At 38.0% G+C, this 26,489-nt stretch overlaps 5 protein-coding genes and 1 non-coding gene across 6 annotated transcripts; 5 read left to right on the top strand and 1 right to left on the bottom strand.

Annotated features, from left to right (window-relative positions):
• Positions 1 to 658: 658 nt before the first annotated feature.
• On the top strand, positions 659 to 4,894 carry LOC114731540 (aspartyl protease family protein 1). Its single transcript, XM_028918739.1, has 10 exons — positions 659 to 1,171; positions 1,742 to 1,877; positions 2,623 to 2,858; positions 3,080 to 3,304; positions 3,439 to 3,574; positions 3,658 to 3,731; positions 3,812 to 3,911; positions 3,995 to 4,055; positions 4,356 to 4,427; positions 4,540 to 4,894. The coding sequence occupies exons 1-10, from the start codon at positions 873 to 875 to the stop codon at positions 4,701 to 4,703; spliced, it is 1,503 nt and encodes a 500-aa protein (XP_028774572.1). The 5' UTR covers positions 659 to 872; the 3' UTR covers positions 4,704 to 4,894.
• A 98-nt stretch (positions 4,895 to 4,992) lies between these two features.
• LOC114731539 (pre-rRNA-processing protein ESF1) lies at positions 4,993 to 9,489 on the bottom strand. Its single transcript, XM_028918738.1, has 7 exons — positions 8,779 to 9,489; positions 8,321 to 8,392; positions 7,801 to 8,024; positions 6,972 to 7,134; positions 6,714 to 6,842; positions 5,898 to 6,604; positions 4,993 to 5,600 (listed from the first exon to the last, which is right to left on the bottom strand). The coding sequence occupies exons 1-7, from the start codon at positions 9,361 to 9,363 to the stop codon at positions 5,300 to 5,302; spliced, it is 2,181 nt and encodes a 726-aa protein (XP_028774571.1). The 5' UTR covers positions 9,364 to 9,489; the 3' UTR covers positions 4,993 to 5,299.
• Positions 9,490 to 11,972: 2,483 nt separating this feature from the next.
• LOC114731543 (peroxidase 64) lies at positions 11,973 to 13,791 on the top strand. The gene is made up of 4 exons (XM_028918745.1): positions 11,973 to 12,433; positions 12,515 to 12,703; positions 12,991 to 13,153; positions 13,240 to 13,791. Exons 1-4 carry the CDS (start codon positions 12,230 to 12,232, stop codon positions 13,632 to 13,634), a joined length of 951 nt encoding a protein of 316 aa, XP_028774578.1. The 5' UTR covers positions 11,973 to 12,229; the 3' UTR covers positions 13,635 to 13,791.
• A 2,552-nt stretch (positions 13,792 to 16,343) lies between these two features.
• On the top strand, positions 16,344 to 18,165 carry LOC114731492 (la-related protein 1B-like). Its single transcript, XM_028918674.1, has 6 exons — positions 16,344 to 16,526; positions 16,698 to 17,166; positions 17,247 to 17,382; positions 17,466 to 17,556; positions 17,888 to 17,959; positions 18,055 to 18,165. Exons 1-6 carry the CDS (start codon positions 16,344 to 16,346, stop codon positions 18,163 to 18,165), a joined length of 1,062 nt encoding a protein of 353 aa, XP_028774507.1.
• Positions 18,166 to 23,579: 5,414 nt separating this feature from the next.
• Positions 23,580 to 24,077, top strand: LOC114731493 (protein FD-like). Its single transcript, XM_028918675.1, has one exon. The coding sequence runs from the start codon at positions 23,580 to 23,582 to the stop codon at positions 24,075 to 24,077; it is 498 nt and encodes a 165-aa protein (XP_028774508.1).
• Positions 24,078 to 26,417: 2,340 nt separating this feature from the next.
• TRNAE-UUC (transfer RNA glutamic acid (anticodon UUC)) lies at positions 26,418 to 26,489 on the top strand. Its single transcript has one exon. It is a non-coding gene; the product is annotated as a tRNA-Glu (tRNA).

Here is a 26,489-nt window from a genome sequence, read left to right on the forward strand (position 1 = left end):
ATTAATACATAAAAATAAAATATTATTAATTTAAAACGTAAACTAAGTATCGAATTGTATTACTGGTTTATGAAGACTGAATTTTTCAAACCCTATGCTGTCATGCAACATCCAAAATTCATATTCATGGAAATTCAAGTTAAATCCCAAATATACTCATTACGGGAGTTTAAAGAATGTGTTAGGTAGGTCTTTGCATTCTAGAATCTTAGTGACTAATTTGTAAAATACAATGGTCATGTTTCTTTTCGTCTTGGATGATGAATTATTCAAAGTTGGCCTTCCCGCACAAAGTGCTCCTTTTCACACATAAAAATTAAAATAATGTTTTCACTAAAGGTACAGTGTAGCAAAAGTTAAGCGAAGAGGGTCTTAACTTTATAAAATTTATAGTATAAGCATATTTTTGTTTATAATTAAAATTAGTATGTTTAGTTTAAAATTACAAATCAGTTTTTTAAAATTATCTCAAAATTAATTTGTTTACGAGAGTAAGAGGCTCCCAGATAGAATTATACAGGAGCAAACATAAAACTTCTCAATCAATCATAGCTCAACGAGCCATGAGTTTACTAATCAGGGGGAAATCGTATAATATTTAAACTTGGGACCCACCTTACGTCCATGTATTCGTCGTCGAAAACTTGGACTCCTGGCCAGAAGGCTGGATTAAACAGCGTCCAATCCATCTTCCTCCCTTTCTCTCTCTGTAAGCTTCACGCTTGCGTCACCGACCGAGGCCTTCCATATTTTTGCGGTGCCCGGCATACGCATCCTGACACTAGCCGTCGTGTCACACAGCTGAGCAGAGAATTCCGGGAAAATTCAGCTAGTTTCTTTCTCCGCAATAGTTCTCCGTACAGCTTAAACTCATGGCTTGGTCTTTCAGTCGTAGTTCGCTTTATAGATTGCTGTTCTTGGTGATGAGTTTAGCTTCTCAGAGATGTTATGGTTTCCGGACATTCGGGTTCGATGTCCACCACAGGTACTCTGAGCCTATTAAGGGAATTCTGGGTGTTCAAGACCTGCCGGAGAAGGGAAGTCGGGAATACTATGTTGCTATGTCTCACCGAGACCGTATATTCCGAGGCCGTGGACTAGCCGATGGCGATCGGACGGTTCTAACGTTTGACGGCGGCAATGAAACTTATCGGCTTAGCTCCTTTGGATAGTATGACTTCTTCAACCACTACTAAATTTTATTCCTTCACTTTCACGATTTTTGATTTTCCTTTCGGATTAGATAATATCTGGCCATCTGCATTCTGAGTTGAGCTTGGAATTCAGATAATATCCGCGAGTAACTCAATTGGCCTATAGTATTCTGTGGGTCGAAAGATATTTTTCAGTTTGATAGATTTACGCATTCTTCTTTTGAGTTAACATTGATACCCTGTTTGGCCGGGGAAAAAAATGACAACCCTTCTATTGGCCAAGGAAGAAGCATTGATACCCTGCTCCCATGCAACGACACTTGAGTAGGGACGTGTCTGTCTCTGCAGCACCTCAGTGTTTCTCAGATTGATTATACATGATTATTTCGTATTTTATCAAATGTCACAATGTCCATGCTTCTTTCAGAATGCCCATATGTAAGACATATTTACATTTAGAATAACTGTATAGAAATTATTGCTGAAACTAAAATAGTTTGAACACAAAGCGCGGCGGATTCTGTTACCAGGACCCTTGTTGAGTAAAACTGTTGTTACTGATGATTTGCCTCTATTTTGGATTTCAGTCTATATTATGCCAATGTTTCCGTTGGGACACCAGCTTTATCCTTTCTTGTGGCATTGGATACGGGTAGTGATTTATTCTGGTTACCATGCAATTGTACCAGCTGTGTGAAGTCGCTGCCGTCAGAAAATGGTCAGGTACGCCGCGGTTATCAATTTTGTCATCTCTTGCTTTCATTTTCAATTACTTTGAGGTTTTCTTCGGTTTTTTCCTTCCTTTGCAGAAGTTGCATATTCTTAATTAACGGTTATTTGTTGGGAAAGGGAGAAGGGAGAAGCAGAAATATATCCTGCAAGTCGCTAACCAACTATTAAATTGAAGTTTTGGATTACATTGGGTTGTTTGGGTGAAAACTAAACTATAATTTTAAAAGTAATTTTACGATATACGTATTATGTATGTAAGAAGAGTTTTGTCTCGACTATTTTTTAGAAGGGGAATTTGCCCAAACCAAACACCCTGGCAAATTTTCATCTATGAAATTTCATTTCAATGGAAAGATTCTTGTAATATCCTAGGCAAAATGAAGCATCCAGCCTCTCCTATGCAGTGCGTTGTTTAATTCAAACACAACTTATAAGTTATTGGTACACTGGAGAAGTATTAGGCAAAAGAACATACCCATCTTTGCTCTAGCAGCTTCAAGCTACATGTTAGTCTGACTAACGTTTGTCACCTTAATAATAGATTTTAGTTTGCTTTGCCACGAAAAGACCATATATGAAGTTCTGTTTTTAGCAGATTACTTACTTACTGGAGGTTATGTGTCTATCGCTTTGATTGTGGTCATTTTGCCAAGTTTATGTTCATGATAAGTCTTAAACATTTATGGGAAAGTTCCCATTCGGTGGTAATTATTTTCCTCATACTTCTATTTGACAGGATATTAAACTTAATATCTATGGTCCTGATGCATCATCCACGAGCAAGAAGGTGCTATGCAACAGCACCTTCTGTGAACAACAAAGACGGTGCCCTTCATCTGACAGTGGTTGTCCATATCAGATTCAATATCTTTCAAACGGAACTTCATCTTCTGGGGTTCTGGTAGAGGATGTTTTGCACTTAATTACAGATGATAATCAGAAAAAAGAACATGACGCGCGTATTACTTTGGGGTAAATAACATTGCAAGCTTTTTGCTAAAAGCTTTTCCTCGGGGAAGGTTGATGCTCATAACAGAGTCTATGTGCATGAAACCTTTAGCTGGCTAATGATTAAAATAGTGAAGTTTTCAATGTCAATATTTGGAAAACATTTCATTATTATGGTTGTCTGATTCTCTTTCATAGATATCATTAGTTATTATTAACCTGGATGTAATCTAACACCCATGCAGATGCGGTCAAATTCAGACTGGTTCATTCCTGAGCGGTGCAGCTCCAAATGGTCTACTTGGACTCGGTATGCATAGTATCTCAGTCCCTAGCATGTTAGCTAGAGAAGGGCTCACTTCGAATTCGTTTTCCATGTGTTTTGGAGCTGATGGTGTCGGAAGAATCAGGTTTGGAGATAATGGCAGCTCAGACCAAGGAAAAACACCATTCAACATCAGATCATCACAGTAAGTGGCCGTTGCCCGTTGTTTACTTACGATCTAAAAAATTAATACTTACATCAACAGTTACGAAAGTAGAAATTCCCGTGTATAGCTTTCGCACAAATTATGCACATTTCCCTGGAAACATCTTTTGACAGACCAACCTACAACATCAGCATCACTCAAATCATTGTTGGAGGAAATACTACTGATCTTGAGTTCTACGCAATCTTTGACTCTGGTACCTCATTTACATACCTAAACGACCCAGCTTATACACAAATTACTACGAGTGTAAGTAACTTGTAGCTATTGAAAATGGCTTCATTAGTTCCATTATTCATGTCCTGAGTAACTCAGTTGCTCTTGTTTTGCAGTTCGATTCTCTGATTAAAGAAAACCGACACTCATCAGGCGAAGATCTCCCCTTTGAATACTGCTATGAATTAAGGTTTGGAATTTCTGTGGCGAAACCACGGCTTCCTTAGCCTTGTCTTTTCAAATAACCAGACTGACTTGCATTTTCTGCAGTTCAAATCAGACCAATTTCGAAGTCCCTGTGTTGAATCTTACCATGAAGGGTGGGGACAATTACTATGTCACTAATCCACTGCTAATGCTTTACGATGGGGTGAGGACAATGGTCCAACTAATACATTCTGATATCTGATACCTCTTCCCAGTCCCCTAATTCTTGTGATGTCCCCTCTCCAGGATGGTCCAGCTGGATATTGCCTCGGGATCGTGAAAAGTGATGACGTCAATATAATTGGGCGTGAGTGTCTCATTGATCTACCCTTTTTCCCATAAAAACAGTCACTTGATAAAAGCATGTGATCATGAAGTTTCACATACAATTTTATCATACCGCGCGATACATGTTCTGCATGATTTGTTGTGGTCATCACACAAATCGTGCACCAACGCTTCACAATAAACAATTTATCTAGCTTCTGTGGAGTTATTTCGTAAGCGTTAGCACTTGGAAAATTCATGTTTTCTACTCCTCCAATCCCAAGTATAAGAGTAATGATTTTCCACCTGCGACACTCATCATATCTAACTCTTCATGCAGAGAACTTCATGACCGGTTACAGCATAGCCTTTGATCGTGACAACATGATTCTTGGTTGGAAAGAATCCAATTGTGAGTATGATTTACCTGTCATGGGTCCAAGCTTTGCAATTTTTTAATCACAAGTTAATCATCTATGTTGATAATTGCTAAGTGCTAACTGCAATGAGATGATTCTCCTCAGGTTACGATGACGTACCTTCCAACTCCAACGACTCACCTACTAACAAAGCTCACACACCTGCTCTTGCTGCAAATCCTGAAGACACATCAAATAGCCCACCCATTCGGAACCCTTCTACTTTCACATTTATGGCGGTTCTGTTTCCACTCTTAGCCATTGTTTAGTTAATCAATTTTGTATTATTTAAAGGCATTCGCTTTATTTGAAATTTCGAGAGCATTATAGGCTTCTAGTTTGGTCGAGCACAGGAGAAGCGTTGTTGCTTCCGATTCTTTAGATCTTATTAGAATAATGTGTTTGTACATAATGTATACAGTGTGTTGATATATAATAGAATTTACACATTTTAGGTTTTGCTGGTTTTCCCCCTTTTTCGGCCCCTTCTTATCGCCAGTTCAAATCCTCAAATTGTTAGCAGATTGCAGCATGGTGATATGGAAAGGAAAAACAATATAACGGAACCCCAGAGACAAAGAATATGTCCCTATAAATTGATTATCAGAATTCACGAGAACATTAAAAGCGGATGCATATTTCATAACCTCAATGAATCTATATGAAACAATTTAAATGGGCTGATGAAATGCCTATGTAACTGTTTGCATCATAAAATGTGGATTCAAAATCATGTGAGACGTGCCTTACGAACCGGTGACATTCTCAAGTACACCCTTGACAAAAGGACACTCCATGTTCAACACGCGTTTCCATGTTAAATATGGATCATTCGCATCAGTTCATTGAACCAGTGATAGGAATTCTAGTGCTTCCTTTTCTTCATACCTCCAGATTGTAATTTGCCATCTCTCTTTGTCTTATCATATGAGGGTAACTGTACTTGCTTTGACTTCATCTTAATCGATTTGACCAATGATGATAAATCATGTTTCTCCTTCTTTGGCTCCAGAACATCCGATCCTTCTTCCTCCCCCTTCTTTACGCCAGCATCATTAGATGAGAACTCAATTCCTTTACAAAGTTTCAACTGCTCCTCTTCCGCCAAAATGTCAATATCTCCCTTCTGAAGTTTATGAGCTCTCTGCCGGGCATAAGCTGCACTCCTGTAAAGGCCAAAATAGTTTGTTAGCATGAAAGAATTCAGTTGAACTTGGAAACAGGGAAGTCCAATTAAGAAGATCAAGATCAGCCAACCTTATCAATTAATAAAAGAAAAAACTCATATAAAAGTCGGTCATCAGTTAAATACCACCAGCTAAACAAGACCGTTCACATGTGATCTTCCGCATAGAACATTCTATTTTTCACCCTATTAAGACCCTAGAACTTCTGCCATTCTATTTAAACCAAAAGCGACAATTCTTCTATAAGAACGTAAAGAGATATTGCACAGGAGATACCTTTTAAATTGTGGGTCAGTGGGATCCAATGCATAATCCCGTGAAGTGAGAAGAGCTGCAAAACGTGGATCATCAAGGTCAGAACTGGGTATTTTTGCCTCATCCACAGTTTCCTTAGCCCTTTTGCCCTTGGCCTTCTTAAGCTTTAAATTATATCCCCTGAGACCATTATTTGCCCCTTGGTCATCAGCAAGTAATAACTCAAGCTCTTCTTTGGTTGCTTTATCTGCCCCATCTACGACCTGGTGCTTCTGTTCTTTTTTACCTTTTTCCTCCTTTCTCTTCTTGATGGGAGGCTCCCCCATGAAGAAATCATCAGGTTGCTCAGTTGCATCTTGATCAGTGTCACTAATATCATCATCAGATGATGAATGCTTTGATTTACTTTTTCTAGCCCTCTTTTTCTCACGTCTTTTCCTCAGGTATGCTTCCCAAACTGATTCTGATTTTTTATCTTTCTTTTCCAGTATATGTTTACTAAGGTCTTCCAAACCAGTATTGAAGGTTACCTCCATATCTTGACCATCTTCTTCACCATCTCCATCTGAACCATCACCAGACTCCAGTAAAGCACGATATTTTTCTAGTTTCCTTGTCTTTTTATCAGAATGATTCTCTGTCTCATTGTTATCCTCCGTCTCCTCATCATCGTCATCGCTTTCACTCACATCAGATGCCAAGAATTCTGTCAATTCCAACTCAGCTAGCTATCAAAGGGTGCAGGAAAGAAAATTGATGAGAAGAAGCAGCCAAATTCAACAGAAAGAACACCACAGAAAGACCAATACAATATCCCTACACACGAAGCACACTGACCTGGTCATCATTGAATTTCCGTCTCAAGGTCTTTGCACGAAGAGGTTCATCCTCATCCCAAGAAAGATGCACTTTACTGTGCTGGAGTGCTCGTGTGTAGAAATCTTTACCCTCATAGTTTGCCGGAGCCTAAGAAAAGACAGCGCTCAAAATCTTTAACTAAGTTTGTGCAGCAAAGAATACGGTTTTGAATAGCCCACTTTATTCATCAAATGCAATGGGTATCCTAAAAAGCAAAATGGAAACAAAGACAGATACCTCAGTAGCAACATCACGAGGTGGGTTTTTGATTTCCATGGAATCAGGAATAAACCTTAAATCGAGTGCATTTGAAGATTGTAAAAACTCCAGCCCATCACATTCTTTGTAAATGTGGTCCGCCGTCGTACTTGAGTCACATTCCACCACAGCATAATAGTACCTAGAAAGCCAGGGAAAGAACCAAGATGCATCAACAAGAGAGGAAAGCAGAGTGATGTGGGGAGCTGCAGACATGATAAACATCCCCATTGCATAACTACAATAAGCACTAAACGGGAACTTTGAAAAGGTAAATTGATTTTCTAAGTTATCAATGAGAGATGCATCATCCAAGTGCCATCAATAAAATGCTTGACACCAACCTACACTCTCCAAAGAGACAAAATATGAATAACCCTCGAGTTGGTCGTTTAGCCTTAATCACCATCAGATAATCGTGAGGTAGTTATGAAATATAATATTTGCAACACTGGACTCCATGCTACATAGTAATAAAAGAGAACTGGCACAAGGCAGCTGCATAGCTACAAGATTATTTAAGTTATATACATCATCTCCCACCTTCGTGTAAAGGATTAAAAAAAATTAATGTGTAACATCTTAGAACGTACAAATATGAATAAAGACTGAATCCTTGAAGTACCCACCACCTCGGGGGGGGGGGGGGGACTAAGAACCTTAAATAAAACTGGCTAAATTTTACTAGTCAGCAGGTTTACTCAATGAAAGTAAAAATAATTTTCAATTTCCATATATCCATTATGACTAACGCCAATCAAGTCAAGATTTCTAAACACAAGTAATTTTAACTTTAGACGATGGTCACCTCATCCTGCTTTTCTCGTACGCACGCAATTTCTCATTTTCAATTTCACTGTCGCTGCTATCTTGGTCATTTTGAGTGGCTTCATCTTCGAAGAGGCCAATAGGACCATGAACTTCCTCTTCTTTCATGCGTTGAAGGCCAAATTCAGATGGGTAGACAGCTACAGATTTTATTTGTCCATTTGGCGGAACAAATGAACTCAATAACACATACAAGTCGACAGCCTGAAGTATGAAACAAGTACCTCAGACCAATAATAAAGGAAAGGTACCTAGAATAAAAATATAAACCATAAAATAATCAGTTTAAAAAGCCCATAATTCTTCTTCAATTTACAACACCCCGGGAGGTAACAGAAATTCTACCGCACTTAGGTTAGATCTTGCTTTCCCATTCCTAACACTCAAGGATTTGTGCAAGAGGAGCTCATTCCAAGAGTTAAATTTTCCGTGTGTCATACGAGATAAATGAATGGACATTTCAATAAAATTAATTACATATACAAGTGTTAATAGCATACCTTCACATATCTCCAGTCCATATTAACAACAGCAAGCCTATGAGTTTCTTTGTCAATTTCTGGCACCTCCTCCTGTCCAAAGAATGATCCCGTAAAGATAATGTCAGAAAATATTAAAAAACAAAAAAGAAGAAGAAGCTGAGAAACCAAAAGTTGCAGAGTTTAGCCGAGAACAACAAAGAATTCTGAGGAAACAATCTCAATTGTTGATCGTAAAGTTCCCATAAAGCAAAGAGAAAGTGGTCCCATTAAAATCTCATCCCTTTCTCCTCTTGCAAATATAGGGTAACGAGGTTTAGAGGAGCTAAACCCGAATTCTTTGAAGAACTCACACCTACAATGCTTCTCCCTGATGATCGAGTACGCACGTAAGTGGCACAGCTTGCAACCTTCTTGAATTTCTTCCAATTGTTTACACAAAGAGTTCAGAGTTCCAAAATTAAGCACAAAAGACATACCTGCATCTCAGACAATTCTCCATTGTAAAGTTCCTCATCAGCACTTTCATCTCCATCTGTATCCGTAGAGGATGCCAATTCATAGGCATTGTCCTCGTCTTCGGAAAGTGACTCTTCCACCGGTGTTCCCCCATCGGATTCAACCAACCTCTGTCCTCTTTCGTCCCCTTTGTCGTCTTCGTCGCTTCCCTCCTCTACATCCTCTTCATCTTCTCGTTTTCCTTCTTCATCCATTTTATAATAATGGCGAAGAGAACCCTGCCGCAAATTTGTCTGCCTGACCTTCCCTCTCTTGTCCACCGGAGCAGAAGACGGTAAAAAGCTCTTATCAGTGAAAATGCGATCAAATCGCGAGTCGATCGCCACCTTTGTTTTGCGCTTCGGAGGCTCCCGGAACCGAGGGTCGGTGTGCAGAGATGAAAACCGAGGGTCGGATACGACCTTGCCGCCGAGGATGTTTTTTCCTCCACCACGATTTTCTGGCACCCCAGGTGAGGGAACTGAATTCGAACTACCATCACTCTTCTTCTTACTCTTCTTCTTCTTCTTATTCAGCTTCTCCAAGAAGCGCTTTTCGGATCCCATTCTGGTTAGACACTGGCATGTGCACTCTCAAGCAGGGACAGAGGAAAGGTCAGCGGCTTTCAAAATGTTAGGGTTTTCGCCAGCCCAGGTTGTTACTTTTTTGGCGGGGCGGAAGCATCGTCGTTCGCAGAGATTTCTCCTCGGCTGGGGGAAAAGGGGAAATACAAAAAGAAGTATAGAATGGTCAGCCGGTTCAAAAGCCCAGAACATATTGGTGGCCTGTATCGAAACATATCCCTGCATACAGGCCGCAGCCAGGCCTCTTCTTTTGGGCCAATGGGACAGCCAACCCTGCAGCTTTTTTTGGTGAGAATAGGGGGCCTCAGCCCAAGAAAATTGTCATTTCACGGAGTGTGGGAAAGAGGTTCCCACAAAGTCTAAGTACACTAGCTTCTGGACCATGCGCGGAGGCCTATCAAAAACAGTAACCACCTTGTCAAGATCAAAACCTAACTTGGCAGGCTCTGAAATGGGGTCCCAAGAAATAATTTGGATATTCCATTTACCCGTTTGCATTTTTATTTTTTTTTCCTTTCCCAACCAGTGGCGTAAAATAGTGAATTGAGACTTAAAATTCTCATACAGAAATGCTCATATTTAATATCATTGTAGTGTTTAAGTGGGGAAAAAGGTTGGACAGTAGTTTTGTTCAAGCATATATTGATAAGCATAATTAAAGGGAGAGTTTACCTCTGGATATTAGAATAGTTACATCAAATGAATAAGTAGTTATAATCTTAAATTAATAGCAGTTATAATTTTAATCCAAACATCCATTTAATATTTTTTATAGAGCTTATGGACTGTTAATTACGAATCATTTTTTATATGGTAAAGGTTGAGGGATTAGTTACTTCAATTCTAAACTCAGTTTTTTTTTTTTAAAAGAACTTTAAACTCAGCTTGTTGGGGATAAAAATAAAAAAAAAAGCATGGCTTTTCGGCAGGAGGGAAGACTGCAATAAGAGAAGAAAAGAAAAGCGTTTTGTTATGAAATCCAACCCATCATTATGAGCAGGTCTTTGTTTACGATCTCGGTTCTTTCTTTTTTTCCCCCCAGATAAGATCAATTACTAGTGAAAAGATTAAAATACACAAGGTGATGCTATAATCCACAATACAGCTAAAATTAGCAAACGTATAGTCATCTTCCCAAGTTGAAATATAGAAGGATGTGAAATCAAAGAACTCAGCAACGATAGTTAGCCGAGTTGGAGTCGTTATTGCAGCCTTGAAAACGCTCTTTGATATGAATCTTTCTTCTTCTTTTTTAATGCAGTTGAAGCCTGAGGGAAGGACGGCGGAATGTTGTGGACATATGATTGAAAACCGAAATTAACAATCGACCACAGGCCAAGACAAAATGAGAAACCAACTTCAGTTGCTCTTAATCATCGGAAGTTTTGGATCATCAGCGACCTATATTGAATTAAAATCCAGCACGATAATTTCCGATCGATGATTGCTTTAATCTTTTCATCAAGAAAACGCTTATTCTTCCGTTTTTAATTCTCTGCTGAGCTCGATTGTGTTCATGGAGATCAAGTAACGTTTAAAAAAAGAAAAAAAAAATCAGATTGAGCTCAATGATTTCCAAAACCATAACAAGCTAGTATCACGATTGAGTGATCGTTCAACCCTTGCTTTGCCATTTTCTCGCCACATTTGGGGGGAAAACTGTAAATTCTTTACAGTTCTCCCACCGTCTGAGTTTCATTGGCATCTCCTGATTCCCGGAAGATCTTCAAATATCCATATTCACTGAACCCATTGTCTTGCAACTTGCATGTTTGTCAAGTCAGCCTTCCCAGCTAGTTCCAATGCCAAAAAAATTTTAAAAAAAGAAAAAAGAAACAAACGTGTTCCAAAGATTCCAGAGGTAATATGGTAATACACTTGGACGAGTGTCATAATATGGTCCAAAGATAATATAGGAGAGGTTCCTGACCTTTTAATTATATTTCATCCTATATTTTATTGGGGTGAAAGCGATTACGTGCGAGTCAATGGGCAGTCCACGTCAACATGAAAGCTCCGAAATTGTTAATTTGTTATAAAAGATCACAAGCAAACAAAGCTGAGTTAAGGACATGAAATGGAAGTTTTGGATTTTCAATTATAGGCGACAAAAATACCAGCGATGAGACGGCCCAACCTCAACCACCTTCGATGCAAGACATTTGGGATTCCTTGTCATAATTGAGGGGGAATGACTATTCAACAGCTCTTCCGTGGCTTACAGCAATAGCATATCATCGATGGTTGGCTCCATACTCTAATTATTTCACATCCGACCTTGGCCTACCACACTTCCCACTCGAACTTTCTACTTCGCCTCTCCTGTCAATTACTCTGCCATCATTCCTTGTTTCATAAATCACACTACAAACATCGCGATTTCTTAATTAATTCTCAAACTACCACTATCTCCTCGCTGCTATTATGTCTTATGCTTTATATACACATTTATAAACGCCACAAGTCCGACACAAATATTCTATAAATTGAAAAGTCCATTAGCACTTTACAAGACTTTTTAATTATTCTCTAGATGTACTTTAACCCAAATATTCGATTGATTAACGTTGTTATTGGGAGGCGCAGGCCGCACCAACCACCCCAAACTGCTCCAGGCTTCAAATATTATCTTAATGAAAAAGTCTGTCGTCTTTTGGAATGACAAGGCTCAAATGATAGGGGTACACCTCAATTGACAATCTAGCTTAACAAATTGAACATTTGGGGCCACAAGGTACGCTGCAGTAAGTCCCAGAGCCAAGAACCAACCAATATCTCTTTTCCCCTTTAAAAGCCGGTACGTGCACCTTTGATTCCCACAGCAAAATTGGTAAAATTAGTAACAAGCATGGCTGTTATGGTTCCTTTCTTGAGCTTTATCCTCATCTTCTCGCTAGTTTCAGTAGGGAATTCTCTGAGTTCAAACTACTATGAGAAAACTTGCCCTCATTTGGAGTCAATAGTTGCTCAGGCTGTGAAGAAGGCCACTGCCAGTGACAACACTGCTCCTGCGGCACTTCTGAGAATGCACTTTCACGATTGCTTCGTTAGGGTGATGATTCAAACAACCTCTCCTTCTTTCCCTTCTTGTACCTTTTATCATTTGAACTGATCTGTTGTCTCTTTTCTGAAGGGATGTGATGCCTCAGTGCTACTAAACTCAAAAGTGAAGCACAAAGCAGAAAAAGATGGACCACCAAACATTTCTTTGCATGCGTTCTATGTCATTGATAATGCAAAGAGGGAAGTAGAAGATTCATGCCCCGGCGTAGTCTCTTGTGCTGATATCCTAGCTCTAGCAGCCAGGGATGCAGTTTTTCTGGTAAGTAAAGAAAATGCAGAGCTCAGTTTTTTTCCCCCCAATAAGTTATACTAATTCCATGGGACCATTATGTCCTTAAGCACTAACATGGAGAACCACAGTTCATGTTACATGGATACTCAAGTAACTCATTTCATCATTGAGATGCTGATATCTTCATTTATGATTGGGCTCAAACTACAAATCCTTAGTAGAAAGTATAAAAACAACGTGAGACCTCAAGATTTATTTTGAGTATGCAACCTTTGACAGTATCAAAGAATATGAGAGCTATTTTTAAATTGCAGTCCGGAGGTCCATATTGGGATGTTCCCAAAGGAAGAAAGGATGGAAGAGTATCCAAGGCCAGTGAAAGCTTTCAACTGCCAGCACAAACTTTCAACATATCACAACTGCAGAAGAACTTCGCTCAAAGAGGTCTATCTTTGGAAGACTTGGTAGCTCTCTCAGGTAAGCAAAGCAGAGAACCCAAACTGCTTTCCAATAGGTTTCTTGCAAACAGTTTAGAGTAATACTGTCTTTTGATACATGTATAGGAGGACACACTCTGGGTTTCTCCCACTGCTCATCCTTCAGGAACAGAATCCAAAATTTTGATGCCAAACATGACGTGGACCCATCGTTGAATCCGTCATTTGCAGCAAAACTAAAATCAATTTGTCCGGTCAAGAATACGCCAAAGAATGCGGGTAGCACTATGGACACTTCGGCAACTACTTTTGATAATACTTATTACAAATTGATACTCCAAGGGAAGGTCCTCTTCTCTTCTGATCAAGCTCTGCTTACAACACCAGAGACCAAGAATCTGGTTTCTAAGTTTGCTGCCTCCGAAGGAGCATTTTACAGGGCTTTTGTGAAGTCCATGATCAAAATGAGCAGCTTAAATGGTGGGCAAGAGGTCCGGAGGGACTGCAGGGCGGTCAATTAGGAATTCCTGTTTTGTTTGATACCAAGAAAAACTACGACTTCCCGCAAAAGTAAAAGTACATGATTGAGAAATGGCTTCAAAATAACTCTCTGTTCCCTCAAAATTGTATGTTTATCTCAAAGCAATCATATTCAAGCGTGTCTTGTAAAGTGAACTTGGAAAATGATCATAAGATGTTTCCCATTCCAATTCAACTGGTACCGACCCAGCTTCGTGACATGTTCTCTATGTTCAACTATAGGCCGTCCTGTTGATACATAATTGATTATTCAACACGTGCCATTCACTATGAAAATATTGAAAACTGGTATCAGCCGCATGAAAATGTTTAAACATGAGTCACTTAAAAATGTTCACAATAAAGTGATATGTAAAACCTGATTAACTAATTTGGGTAAACTAAAAATATTAGTTAAATTAGTTAATATGATTTATTTATTTTTCTAAAACACTCTAATCATATTTAATTCTCTTCTTCTCTCACCTACTTGATTATTATTGAGAGAATATCAATAAGGTTAAATTGAGAAAAGATTGATAAATATGTGAAACATGTTTTGCACAGATGACCAATATTAATTCTCAAATTATGTCCTATATTAAGAATCCAAAAAGTAACTAATAAGTCAATTAAAATGCTAGGTTTCCATATCGCAATATGAACAGTTTGATTCGGAAAGAATTAATCAAACACTTTAGATGTGAGGGAAAAACTGAACTCGATGAGTAAGAGTTAGGAAGTCATGATCAAGATTTTGATGCCAAGTGAGAAAAACTAAAGATTCAGCGAGGAATGACATCTAGGCGTTGAAAGACTGATGTAAGCATGTAATCAAAAAAGAAGAGGACTGATTTAAGCACAATTAAGTTCCAAAATAATTATTTGTAACTAACACCCTCTTATTTGTAACTTGTATAATTTCCAACTAGTGCTCCAGTAATTTATAACGCAAGTCGATAATATTTGTCATCATATATTATCAAATAGGATTCTATTTTTACTAAACATGTCCCATTGAAAATTTGTATTCCTCATTTTTAGTGGAAATAATTTCTTGACATAAGGAGCACTGAAGAATCCTAACGGAAAAAATTTAAATTAGAAACTTTTGTGAACTCTCAAAATTAATTCTAACTGCAAACTCATGATTTTGTATCTTAATATTTTTTCCAAATTAAATATGTTCAATTTTTTTTTTAAAAAAAGGAATCCACTGAGACAAGCACATTCAATCAAAAAAAAATAAAAAATAAAAATCCAATTTGATTCTGAAATCTATCCTAAATATCGAAGGATTCGAAATATATTTTATAGTATATCTTACCTACGAGATAAAATCTACTTAGAAATCTACATCATCATTATAGTAATCATATTAAATTTCATGCATCACGTGAGCCCGACAATCTACTGTAAAAATATAACTCAACTACTATGGGGTGTGAAGACGCCATTTTACTCATGTTATTGGTTAATATTTATCTATTTATTTATTATTTTGCTTGTGGATGAAATTGCTAGTTTGCTATACATGAAATTGGAAATTAGAAATTATTTGGAATATATATATTTTTAAAGATATATTCTATAACATAAACAGTACATCAAATGCAATTTTTAAAAGTTAAAGTTAATTATTTTAAATTTGCAGAATTTACGATTCGCAAAAGGTAATGATATCTTTTGACCGAAAAAAAGTAAAGATCTCTAACATTTATTTTTAAATTCTAGATATTGTACTTTATATTAAATACCAGCCTAATTGATCTAAAAGAAATACTTGAGCACGTTTGGCAAAATAAAAATCCTAATTTGGCCACTAAAAATCAAAATTATAATCACTTTACCCGACGAATTAATAATACTTTATCAACTTCAACCTTTTTATGATATTTATTTGTAAATATTTAAATCATTTTTTGTTTCTTCTCATTTGGGAAATCTTGTTAATTATACATCTGATATAACAAAAGAAAATAAAGAGTTAATCTCGTTATATTTAAACAAAAGGCAAACAAATTATTTCTGGGCACTAAAATCAAAATTATAATCACTCAATAATATTTTATCAACTTCAACTTTTTTATGATATTTATTTGCAAATATTTGAATCATTTTCTGTTTCTTCTCATTTGAGAAACCTTGTTAGTTATACTTGGGATATAACAGGAAAAAAAAATCAAGAGCTAGTCTCTTTATATTTAAACAAAAGGGAAACAAATTATTTTTGGACCACTTATGTGTCAAACGAAATTAAATAAGAAGCACAAAATTAAAGCCTCAGATTAATTGAATTTATAATAATATAATAATATTATAATCATATCAATTTGTTAATTTAAAATTTATAAAAAGTTATAACATCTATTAGTCATACAAATGAGATCTCATTTATCTATTTATTGAGTGTCATAATTTGCTTTTTTAATATATATTAATAAGTTTATAAAATGCATGTAATTTTCTACAATTAAACAAACATGAAATCAAAATAATCTTGAAGCTATATATATCTTATCACTACCCGTTGATTAAAATATAACATAATCTCATCATATCTTGGCTAAAGAAAAATATACAAATAATAGTTTAAATTTAACACACACCATTGTTTTCGGCCCAAATGCAACGTATCATAGGGAGACCGAGAACTCAAGAATCTGTCTTCTGCGTTGCTCTCTTTTAGCCGTTCTTTTCGTTAGTACATCATGGATGTTGTCGCTCTCATTCATTCTGTTCGCTCTTCGTTTCATGATCATAGGAGCTCTCTGGATGGTGCAAAATCCGAATTGGCTGAAATTTTAGCTGCAGAGTCTGATGCTTCTACTGCGAAATTGTCTCCGGATTCATCCGATGATTTGGCCGATGGATTATCTTCAATCCATATTCAGGTTTGCTTTTTCCCTTGGCATGCCTCTTAAGATTATGTTATGGAAGTATGGGGATTAATTTCAGTGATTATTCTCTCTCCCATTATCAATACTGTCAGTGAGTAAGTTCATTGCCTCCGAAACATTTTTTATACTTATTTCAAACATTTTTCATGTTATTTTTAATAATAGGGTCGTGGAAGCTCGCCTGATGATGCCAAAACAAATACTCCGATGACAAGTAGCCAAGTGAGTGATCACGCTTCACATGAGACTTTTACCGGCAGCCACCAGCAACAGTCTGAACTTGAAGGTCCGACGGATGCAACGGGGTTCCGAAAATCCTCTTCAAACCACAATACACAAAGCGGTGGATATGGATCACAGTCTCATGATGTTAACGTCCTCACACAGCATCTTCATCATCGTGGAGATGGTCCTAGTCAATACGGTTATTCGGGTAGGCGTGGACAAAACCGGCGGCATCGAGATTGGAACGTTCATAGGACTAACAGTGGTGGGAACATGCATATGCCACCCGGAGGTTTTCTCAGGTTTACAAGGGCTCTGCACCGCCCGCCGCTGTCGCCTTATCCATTTTCTCAGTATTTTCCCCCTTTCGTGCCACCAACTTATGGCGGCACGCACAAGCCCCCTCCCGGTATGTGGTTTCCTAAATATCAAAATGTATTTTGCATGATGGCTATACATTTATGCGCTGATGATGCTACACATTTTCAGGATTTGGTCCCAATTTTCCATATTATGCTGCTCTACCTCCTAGTCTTGCTCCTTATATGCCACCTTATGGGAATGTTTCAGCTCCGGATCCTGAATTGAGCGTTAAGATTGTCAGACAAGTCGAGTACTATTTTAGGTATTACATTAGATTTAGATGCCTTCTGCTCAATTATTTGTCCTAGTCTTCCTATTTTAACCAATTGTGCCTGTCTATTGCAGCTTTGATAACCTAATTAAAGATATGTACTTGCGTAGACAAATGGATGAACAAGGTTGGGTTCCAGTGAGATTAATAGCAAATTTCCGCAAGGTAAATTTTCTGCTTACGTTTTGTTGTGTAGACTGTATTATTCTTTCAGTTTTTTTCTTCTATTCAAAAGTAAAAACCTATATATAAGGGAATATGATGGAAAGAGATTAGAAAAAGCATAGAAGAAAAAATAAAAAACAGAGAAAAGGAAACAAGCAGAGAGAAAACTGAAAATAATAATAACAACAATTAATCCTCTGATAACAAAATAATGAAATACTGAGAAATCTAAATAAATCTTCAAAATCTAAATATCTTTTCATATCCCATCAATTGCTTTATGTCTATTCGTAAATATTTTGCATATTTTTGTGACTTTCTTTCTTTGCAGATCAAAGAACTGACCGACAATATTCAGATTATATCAGAAGTTCTTCAAACTTCAACTGTTGTCGAAATTCTGGTATTTTTTCTGTGCTTTACTTGTGTTATTTTTATGTCTTAATAATTAGCTGTCTTATTTTAATAGCAAATTATTTTTTCCTCTCAAACTTGTAGGGTGACAAAGTAAGGCGACGGGATGATTGGCAAAGATGGATTATCCCTCGTTCATATCAACTTCCTGATGTTCCAAGTTCTGGAATCTTCAATGAGCCAAGTCAAAACTAGCTGCAGAACATGCCCCTCCTGTTTTTTTATCGGTGAAAATCAACAATGATGAGCTTCTTCACACATGAGTGAAGTCGGGCGAGGAAGGCTCACGGTCACCTGAGTCATAGGCTGCTAGAAGAAATGATTGCTTACATTCTTTTCGTGTGTTTGTTCATTAGTACTACGTGGGGAAATTTTTTCAAAAAAAAAAAAATAGACGAAGAACGATTAGGTTTCAGGATTAGATGCTGTGAAAAGTAGGTTGTTATTCAGATGGCAAGAGTCTTAGCTGCAAATCAATAAAGGTAAGGGCATTTAAGTCTCACAGGACATCTAAACGAACGAATCTTGTCCCATGAGACTTAAATGCCTTTGCTTTTTCTGATTGGCAGCTAAAACTCTGATTGTCTCGATGAATAATTGGAACTTATGTTCATTTGTAATGCTATGAGACAGGATTGTCATTAAATTGATCTTTTTAATGTCCAGCTGTCATGCTGGGGGGGGTAATAAAGCTCCCTGAAGTATATTTTGCTTCTTCTTTTTTTTTCCCCCCGTAAAACATGTATTTTGCTTCATGATTGCATGCTTTCAATAGTCTTGCTGTCTCGGTCTGAATTTTTGTACGTAGGGAATTTTATTATTGTTTACCCTGTTTATCCCGTTGCCCCCATTTGGAACGAGAGTTAGCCTTCCCCCACCTTAGCAGCAGTAAAGAAAGATGGGCTGAACCTGCTGTTTATGTTCAGAGATATTTATTCTTATTCCTTGTTGCCGTGGTTTAGATTTATATTATTTGGATAAATTTCACAACTATTAAGGAGCGTTGTCCGGTCAAAAAAAAAAAGGAGCGTTGATGAAACGAGGGGTCGGCATTGTTGTGTGGTGCTGCGAGCATGATCTCTTTGTATAAAAAAGTTGGGGGGGGGGGGGTGACCACATGCGCGTGCTCAGGAGAATTGGATAGGAGGCCGATAATATACATAGGCTGGTCAATTAGTCATGGATTAGTGAAAGGGAGAATTGCAGTTTGGTCCCACTTAAGGGAATTAAATATAAAAATGTCCTTTGAAATTATAAAATTATTCTGAAGTCCTAGAGGATCTTTTTGTAATAAATTTTATTTGTTAAATTATTAAATTACCCTTCTTCTTTTTTAAGCTTTGTATTGACAATTGAAAGAGTAATGGTTGACAACTCAGGGTACAAGGATTGACAACTATCATGACTGGTTTGACAACACATTTTCTCAGCATATCACATTATAAGTTATCAAACCAACCGCGATAGTTGTCAATCTTTACATCCTGAGTTGTCAACCACTACTCTTTCAGTTGTCTTGTCAATATAAACTTAAAAAAAAGAGGTAATTTAGTAAATAAACAAATAAAATTTAATACAAATTTTTTTTTAAAACTTTAAAATAATTTTATAATTTCAAAAGATTTTTTTATATTTAATTCTTTTGAGTAGCATCTAATTGCCATTTTCCCTCGGTGAAAATTGCTTAGAGGTCGCGGAATGAAGCAGCAGGGAAGGTGATTTGGCCAAGTGTTGTTACGAGGACATAGCGAGGCAAGGGCCGTCCGGCGGGGGAAGCGGGGAGTCCTAGGTTAGGCATTTATGTGCGTACTATGAATGTGTCAGGACGAGCATTTTAATAGTATAATTAACAAGTGACAGTATTGCAAGGGCGTGATGCGAGGGCTTGTGGGAATCTGAGAATGAAGTGATAAGACCAGCGGGCAATGCCACGTTGCCCTTCAACATCCGCAAGGGAACAACAAGGTTCACTCTCTGTTTCTGACGCCGACCATGCCTTCTTCGCTGTGCCACCTGCTGTCGTCGAATCCTTTCTCTCCCTTCTTTTCAGTATGGCTTTGTCAGATCCACGCGTCTGCAGCGGGTTCAAACAAAACCTAAGCCTATGAACTCGTCCTTTCAACGCACATTGGAAGTAACTATAAAGTTTCTAAAGGAATGAAGGAAGTAATGGTCACTTGCCCGATTATTCCGGGACTGATTTAGGCACTGTTTAGATAAAAAATCAAATCTTAATTTTAAAATAATTTTGCACTATACAAAATAAATTGTAGAAATAAGTATATGGGAAGAACTTAATTTGTGTGGAAGTACTTTTACATTCAACCAAACAGCCTTACGTTTTCTTTTCCTCTGTATCCCAAAGGAAAAAAAAGAAAAAGAAAGTAACGAATCTGGAGGGGAAAAACATTACATCCTCCGTTCATATATGTATATATAAGGTGTTTTTACCTATCCTGTCGCTGCTATATTGAGCATGGAAATTGGAAAGACAAGGAATAAGGGAATAAAGGAATTTATAACAGTGAGATTGGGGCGTTGACAGGTGAGGAGCAGTGTTGGAAGTTGGAACGGAAACAAGTAAATATGGAGAGCTGTGCGCGCTTGCCACAAGTTGCAGCGAGGGCCCTCCCTCTCCATAAGGAGCGCAACCAGCCTTGACATCTTCTCATGCTAAAGAAACTGGGTCTGATCGCTTGGAAACAACATTGACAGGAGGGACGGAGCATGGTCATGATTATGAGGATGCCACTGCAATAGCGACACGTACGTGCTTACGTGCGCAGCAGTGTTGTGCGATGTCACGTGCTATTTCATGCAAGCGTGGCCGATGGCCAAAAAGCGGTAATCAACTCCGCAAGATCTTCAATTCAGATCCGACAGGGGTGCATCCCAAATCGCAACTGGGAATTCGCCCTTTTTGAGGGGCTACATTCCGCGCGAGTGGCAGGAGTAGGAGTTCCCTTTGGCATTCAAGGCCAGCCATCTGCATCCTGAGCTTAGCCTTCCCCGCTTTTATATCGCTACCCACAAGCCTTCCTCCCCAGATAAGTATTGTATCTATGATATCCATCCCCGTTAGGCACTCACTAGCCCTCATGTGACCCTCCCAGTCTATGAAGTCAACAAACGAAACAACACACCAAGTTCATAGCCTCCAAATATTTCATTTGCTCTTCATACAAATTAAATGATAGTAACCATATAATATTATCTCTTATCATAAAAAAATATAAGAGCTAAAAAAGATATTTATTTTCAATTTAAATATAAAATCTCAGCCTATTTTTATAAGTTTCTGTTTAGAATATTTCTATTAATTACACATGTTAAAAAGAATATCAATTAAGATGTAATTCTAATTATATGAATTATAGAAATTTATAACATCCCCCCCTAAGTTTCGTACTTACTAAAATAAACTATAAAGCCCTAAGTTTGAAGACATTTAATACACTCGTAAGGATATTGATGCCACTAAACTCGGTGCTAATTTCTTCTTGGTCAAAAAAAAAAAAAACTCGGTGCTAATTTCGCTAGGTGCCTATATGGATTTACAATATTTTTTTCAATGATATTTTTATTGACTGTTTATAGTGGCATATCAATAAAAAAAAAGCTGTGAAAAATATGTACTATAATATATGGACCCGCACCTGCTTTATGGGATTGAAATATCTGGTTTGGTCAGAGGGAGAGCGGAGGGTAACGCAGAGAAGAGAGTATGAGCATTAGCAGGCGTCAAGTTGGAAGTGAGGCTTCTGTTAATCATAAATTCTCAAACGTGTCGGCAGGGGGAAATGGGAGTACAGGCTAGTTTCTTTTTTGTGCCGAATAGTCAAATCAAGGATGCTTTCCTCAATTTAAAACAGCTTTTTACTTCTCAGCGTTGATGGAGCTGCGAGCTAGCTCTGCCCGTGACCTCACAAGTGGATTTCTCTTTCCTTTTAATTTAATACTACTCCTTCTTAATATAAGACTCATTTAACTAATTTGATTAGATTAAAAAAGTTAGGTAAGTTAGTTAATTATAATAAAAGTGACACATTTTTCCTAAAACACCATAATCATCTTTCTTAATACCCCATCTCCCTCTTCTACTTGATTATGGTTGAGGGAGTATTCATAGGGGTAATTTAGAGAAAATTGATAAATATGAGAAATAGGTCTTATATTTAGGACCAAAATCAACTCAAGAATTGGGTCCTATATTAAGGACCGGAAGAGTACTTTCCATCTTTAATATAAGATCCTATTTGATTTTTATTTTGATTCTAAATATAAGATTTCAATTCACTTTATCTTTTATATTTGTATAATTTTTTTAAAGTAGTCATTTTAATAATGATAGTTCTAGTTAATACACTTGATTAGTAAGGATATTTTAGAAAAAATAACATCTATTTAGGACAAATAACTAACTAAGCTTATTTTTTTAATCTCCTCAAATTAATTAACTGACTCTTATATTTAGGACTGAAAGTAGTAGTTTAAAAGGAAGAATAGTGACGCATTTAGCAATACGTGCTAAAAATGCGAGCCAAAGCATGTGGAAGAAATTGAGCAAAAAGGTCCAACGCACGCCCGATCCACAATGCGAACATTCTCAAACGCCACATTCCATGTCATCTCATTAAGATTGGCGGTATGTCTCTTCCCTTCACCTTGACCACGCTTTGCCGGACACATACCCAAGGAACAGTTACTACGGGGTATTTGGAAACACCCAAAAGTACTTCTCTGTAAAATGAGACAAACTCTTCTATATATTTACCTCATATACTGTAAAAACACTTTTAAATCATGGTTTGGTTTTCATCTAAACACTCCATACATTTGCAAATCTACAATTAGCCCCAAATAATACATTTTTTCGCACCATCCAACCATGGCAATAATACGCGTGCTACTTAAATTACCAATCTGCATGCGTTTTCTCGCACGTTAAATTGATTTCTTGGCGAGCATATCATGTGCGGAGTAAATTCGAATGACTGTGGTTTGTTAAGCATTCATGTGCCGCCTTCACAGTGGTAACTAAAATGCCGCAACCATCATGCATTACTGAGGCCTAAAAGCTAAACTCCTGGCCATGAAACACTCATCAGTATCACTCATCCCTTATTGCGAGTTTTGATTGATTAAATGAGCTGAGAAACCCAAAAAAAAAAACAAAAAAGGAGGGACTTACTCTTTATGTCATGTCATATATTCAGATTTTTCAAATGTCGAGTTATTTTTTCAAAAAAGGAAGTAAGATTAGACGGAGTGTTGGGGCGCTCCATCCGGGGACGTCCGACATGACCATTCGCCCAGAGAATGGTGCAAATATCAAGCAAAGCCAACTCCTTATTCTCCCGCTTCTCCACTGTATGAGACCTCTACCCCCCTATCTCTGTGCTCGCTCGTGCAATCTATCAGTACTTGGACACACTTACTGACTGTTACCTCTGGGCCACGGTCATGCCATGTTTGTTTGAAAAGTTAAAAGCCTATCAACCTCCTCTGGATACTCCACCATAATTACTTCTCCTTCTTCTTCTTCGTCGTCGTCTGCTTCTTTGTTTCCTAGTCCTGCGTCTCTCCTCGTCTGCTAGCAAACCGAAAGCATGGAAGAGGTGTGGAAAGATATCAATCTGTCAACCCTGAACGATCCCCATGGAGCCTCCAACGCCGATTACCGCAGCGTCATCTTTCAAGACTTTCTGGCTCGATCTCCCTATGATTCTCCCTCTTCCCAAGACATCTCCTCCTCCTCTCTCTCTCCCGCCTCTCCTCTCGTCACCGCCCTCAGCCTCGGCTCCGTCGGCCCTCGCTTCCCCTTCGTTGACACCCTTCCTAAACCCACCAACTCCCACCCCGCGAGCCTCCCGTCTTTAACTCCTAATCATCCCTTTTCCTCTTTCCCTTGCGCTTCTGCTTCGCCCTCCTTTCGATACAAGAGGCAGTTTCCTGAGTCTGATATTCATGATCCCAATAACCCTCCTATTTATAATGTTAATAATCACAGCGATAGCTCGGGGAGTGAGCGACACAAGCGTATGATTAAGAATCGGGAATCCGCTGCTAGATCCCGAGCTAGGAAGCAGGAAAAGACTGCCTTTTGATTCCTTCACTCTTATGTAACTTGCAAATGTATTCGTTTTCAAAATCCATGTCTCTGTCTTGTCTAAAGGTGTGTGGTTTCCCCTTCAGGCTTACACGAATGAGTTGGAGCAGAAGGTCGAGTACTTGACCAAAGAAAATGAGAGACTCAGAAAACAGCAGGAACAGGTTGGACTTTATATGTTTTGCTTTTTCCAACCAAGCCTTTCCCTTGTTGCGTGACAGCTTTCATCATCAATGTTACGTGATGTATAATTGCTGCCCTTATTATTATTATTTGCAGTGGTCCAAAGCGTCGACCTTGGAGAAAAGGAAGAACCCTCTGTTTCGGACATTTACTGCTCCATTTTGACGAGTATTATAATAGTGGCATCTCCTTTTCATTGCTTCTTAAACTTACCCTTTGAAGTAAATGCCTACGATCCATGTTAGGGTTTCAGATATAATTTGAATGTCTTGTATTTCTTTTTTTCGGTTTGATTCTTAGTTGTGCCTTTTGTCAGCATCAATTTGTTGCCTGAGCAAGTATGATTTGCGTAAAGATCGCGCAGGTTTGTTAAAAGAGGCTGCTCTTGCGTTCCCTAAAAGGAACCTAGTTTGATGGGTCTTTATATGGTATTATTCTCCTGGATTTGACGTTATCCTTCTTTTACATGTTGGTTTTTCACTTTGCTTCGGGCAAAAGGCGTGGGATGATGCAAGTGTTGGGTATGCTAAAGTAGTTTATATCATTGGTTTAATGAACGCACAGCCTCTAACCAGATAGGTTTAAACTAAAATATACGATATGTTCATTTGGTTGCCATTGCTATTAGCAATTCCTTACCTCTTTACTCATTTCTTGTGGTGAGGGGATGCTATTGACCAGCTACAAATTTGTTGTGATTTATATTATGTGAGGGGACACCGAGTGGCTTCACGTCCCAAGCTGGGTTGTCTGCGTTTCTTTAGGGGACATAGACAGTTATAAATGTAAGCTCGCACTGGCAGGATCCTCTGTTCTCGTGTAACTGTGTTAATGCGATCAGCTAATAAGAGTGCCAGGAATTTATGGGGTTCGCTTTGGAGAACGTCTATTGAGATCTGACGAGGTCATGATATTGACGATAGCCCTTGAAGTAGGGAACTCGATTAAACAATTCATGTACGAGAAAAGTCTGTGGCTTCTGGATTGTTAGGTCAAACTACCTAGAGTGAGTGATTTGTCATAAGCTGTTCAATTCAATACGAGAGCAACAAGTCACAGGCAAAACCTACCAACGGTTTTTTGTTTATAGTTGGAAAACAAGGAAGTTGTGGCCGAGAAAGTTATGAGTAGTGTTAATGCTGAATAATTAACGCAAAATGCAGTTATTTACTCGTGTATGTTGTTTCGTAGTTTCCAAAGCAATAGGACAGGTTGGGCCAAAAGAGAAAAGGAGGATGACAGAAGAATTAGTGCCTATTTTTTTAATTGGTGCTCATTTTCAATTTGTCTTCTGAAAATGTTAAAAGCAACTAAAAATTTGATCGAGTAATATGAGTTATGTTTGAATTGGATTTTAAAAAATTTTAGATAAAAACAGAAGTTGTTTGGATTATGATTGTATAAGTAAATTTAATCTGTAAAATTATTAAAATAGGTAGGATTTTAAAATTATTTAAATAAGAAGAAGTTAAATTTAAATTTAATAAATTTAAAATTAAAAATTACAGTACTATGAAAAGAATGTTCAGTATCTACTGACAAATTCGTTGGGTTCGAAAAAGAGGCCACACAATGTTGTTCTCTCTCATTAGTCATTCAGGTGCGCGGCCGAAGAAGGAAATGGAGTACAATGGCCCCCCTTTGGATTAAAGCTTCAATACCCAACAAGCACCGGCGTTCAGTCCCTCCAAATGTTCCCTCTTCTTCCAGCTCGAACACTAAGCACTACCGGCACAGTGGTCATCGACTTCTTCATCTCTCTAAACTCGTGCTTACTGGTCCTCAGATCATATGTTCCCTTAGCTGAATAATTGACGCAAAATGCAGCTCTGTACTCGTGTATGTTGTTTCGTAGTTTCGGAAGCAATTGGAAGGGTTGGCCCAAAAAAAAAAAAAGTAATTGGAGGGGGGAGGATGAAAGAAGAATTAAGAAGCGGATGTTAAGTTAAATTTATGTCAAAAAGGGGTTTCCGCGTTGAGTTAAAGATTAATACCCGCATCAAATGCAGTGAGTCAACTAATATTCTAGGCATACTACTAATGAACGAAATAGTGCGGACGGTTTATTAGTTCATATGCAAAAATGTTAGGTGCACGAGGGTGCGGAGAAAAATTTCACTAAACATAAAAAATTTGATGCAGAAAAACAACACGGTCCGTTGTCGTCCAGCGGTTAGGATATCTGGCTTTCACCCAGGAGACCCGGGTTCGATTCCCGGCAACGGAA

This window comes from Neltuma alba, unplaced genomic scaffold, assembly GCF_004799145.2.
Source record: "Neltuma alba isolate B1F8T4 unplaced genomic scaffold, ASM479914v2 tig00012836_pilon, whole genome shotgun sequence".
NCBI classification, from domain to species: domain Eukaryota; kingdom Viridiplantae; phylum Streptophyta; class Magnoliopsida; order Fabales; family Fabaceae; genus Neltuma; species Neltuma alba.

Bases quoted from the DNA above. Each gene is read 5' to 3' on its own strand.
- LOC114731493 (XM_028918675.1), top strand. From the start codon at position 23,580: ATGGAAGAGGTGTGGAAAGATATCAATCTGTCAACCCTGAACGATCCC.
- LOC114731492 (XM_028918674.1), top strand. From the start codon at position 16,344: ATGGATGTTGTCGCTCTCATTCATTCTGTTCGCTCTTCGTTTCATGAT. The intron at 16,527-16,697 runs GTTTGCTTTTTC...TTTTAATAATAG, and splicing joins TATCTTCAATCCATATTCAG to GGTCGTGGAAGCTCGCCTGA. The intron at 17,167-17,246 runs GTATGTGGTTTC...ACACATTTTCAG, and splicing joins CACGCACAAGCCCCCTCCCG to GATTTGGTCCCAATTTTCCA.
- LOC114731540 (XM_028918739.1), top strand. From the start codon at position 873: ATGGCTTGGTCTTTCAGTCGTAGTTCGCTTTATAGATTGCTGTTCTTG. The intron at 1,878-2,622 runs GTACGCCGCGGT...TCTATTTGACAG, and splicing joins TGCCGTCAGAAAATGGTCAG to GATATTAAACTTAATATCTA. The intron at 3,912-3,994 runs GTGAGGACAATG...TCCCCTCTCCAG, and splicing joins TGCTAATGCTTTACGATGGG to GATGGTCCAGCTGGATATTG.
- LOC114731539 (XM_028918738.1), bottom strand. From the start codon at position 9,363: ATGGGATCCGAAAAGCGCTTCTTGGAGAAGCTGAATAAGAAGAAGAAG. The intron at 8,025-8,320 runs GTATGCTATTAA...TTCATACTTCAG, and splicing joins TGGACTGGAGATATGTGAAG to GCTGTCGACTTGTATGTGTT. The intron at 6,605-6,713 runs GTCAGTGTGCTT...ACCCTTTGATAG, and splicing joins GGAAATTCAATGATGACCAG to CTAGCTGAGTTGGAATTGAC.
- LOC114731543 (XM_028918745.1), top strand. From the start codon at position 12,230: ATGGCTGTTATGGTTCCTTTCTTGAGCTTTATCCTCATCTTCTCGCTA. The intron at 12,434-12,514 runs GTGATGATTCAA...TCTTTTCTGAAG, and splicing joins TTCACGATTGCTTCGTTAGG to GGATGTGATGCCTCAGTGCT. The intron at 13,154-13,239 runs GTAAGCAAAGCA...ATACATGTATAG, and splicing joins AGACTTGGTAGCTCTCTCAG to GAGGACACACTCTGGGTTTC.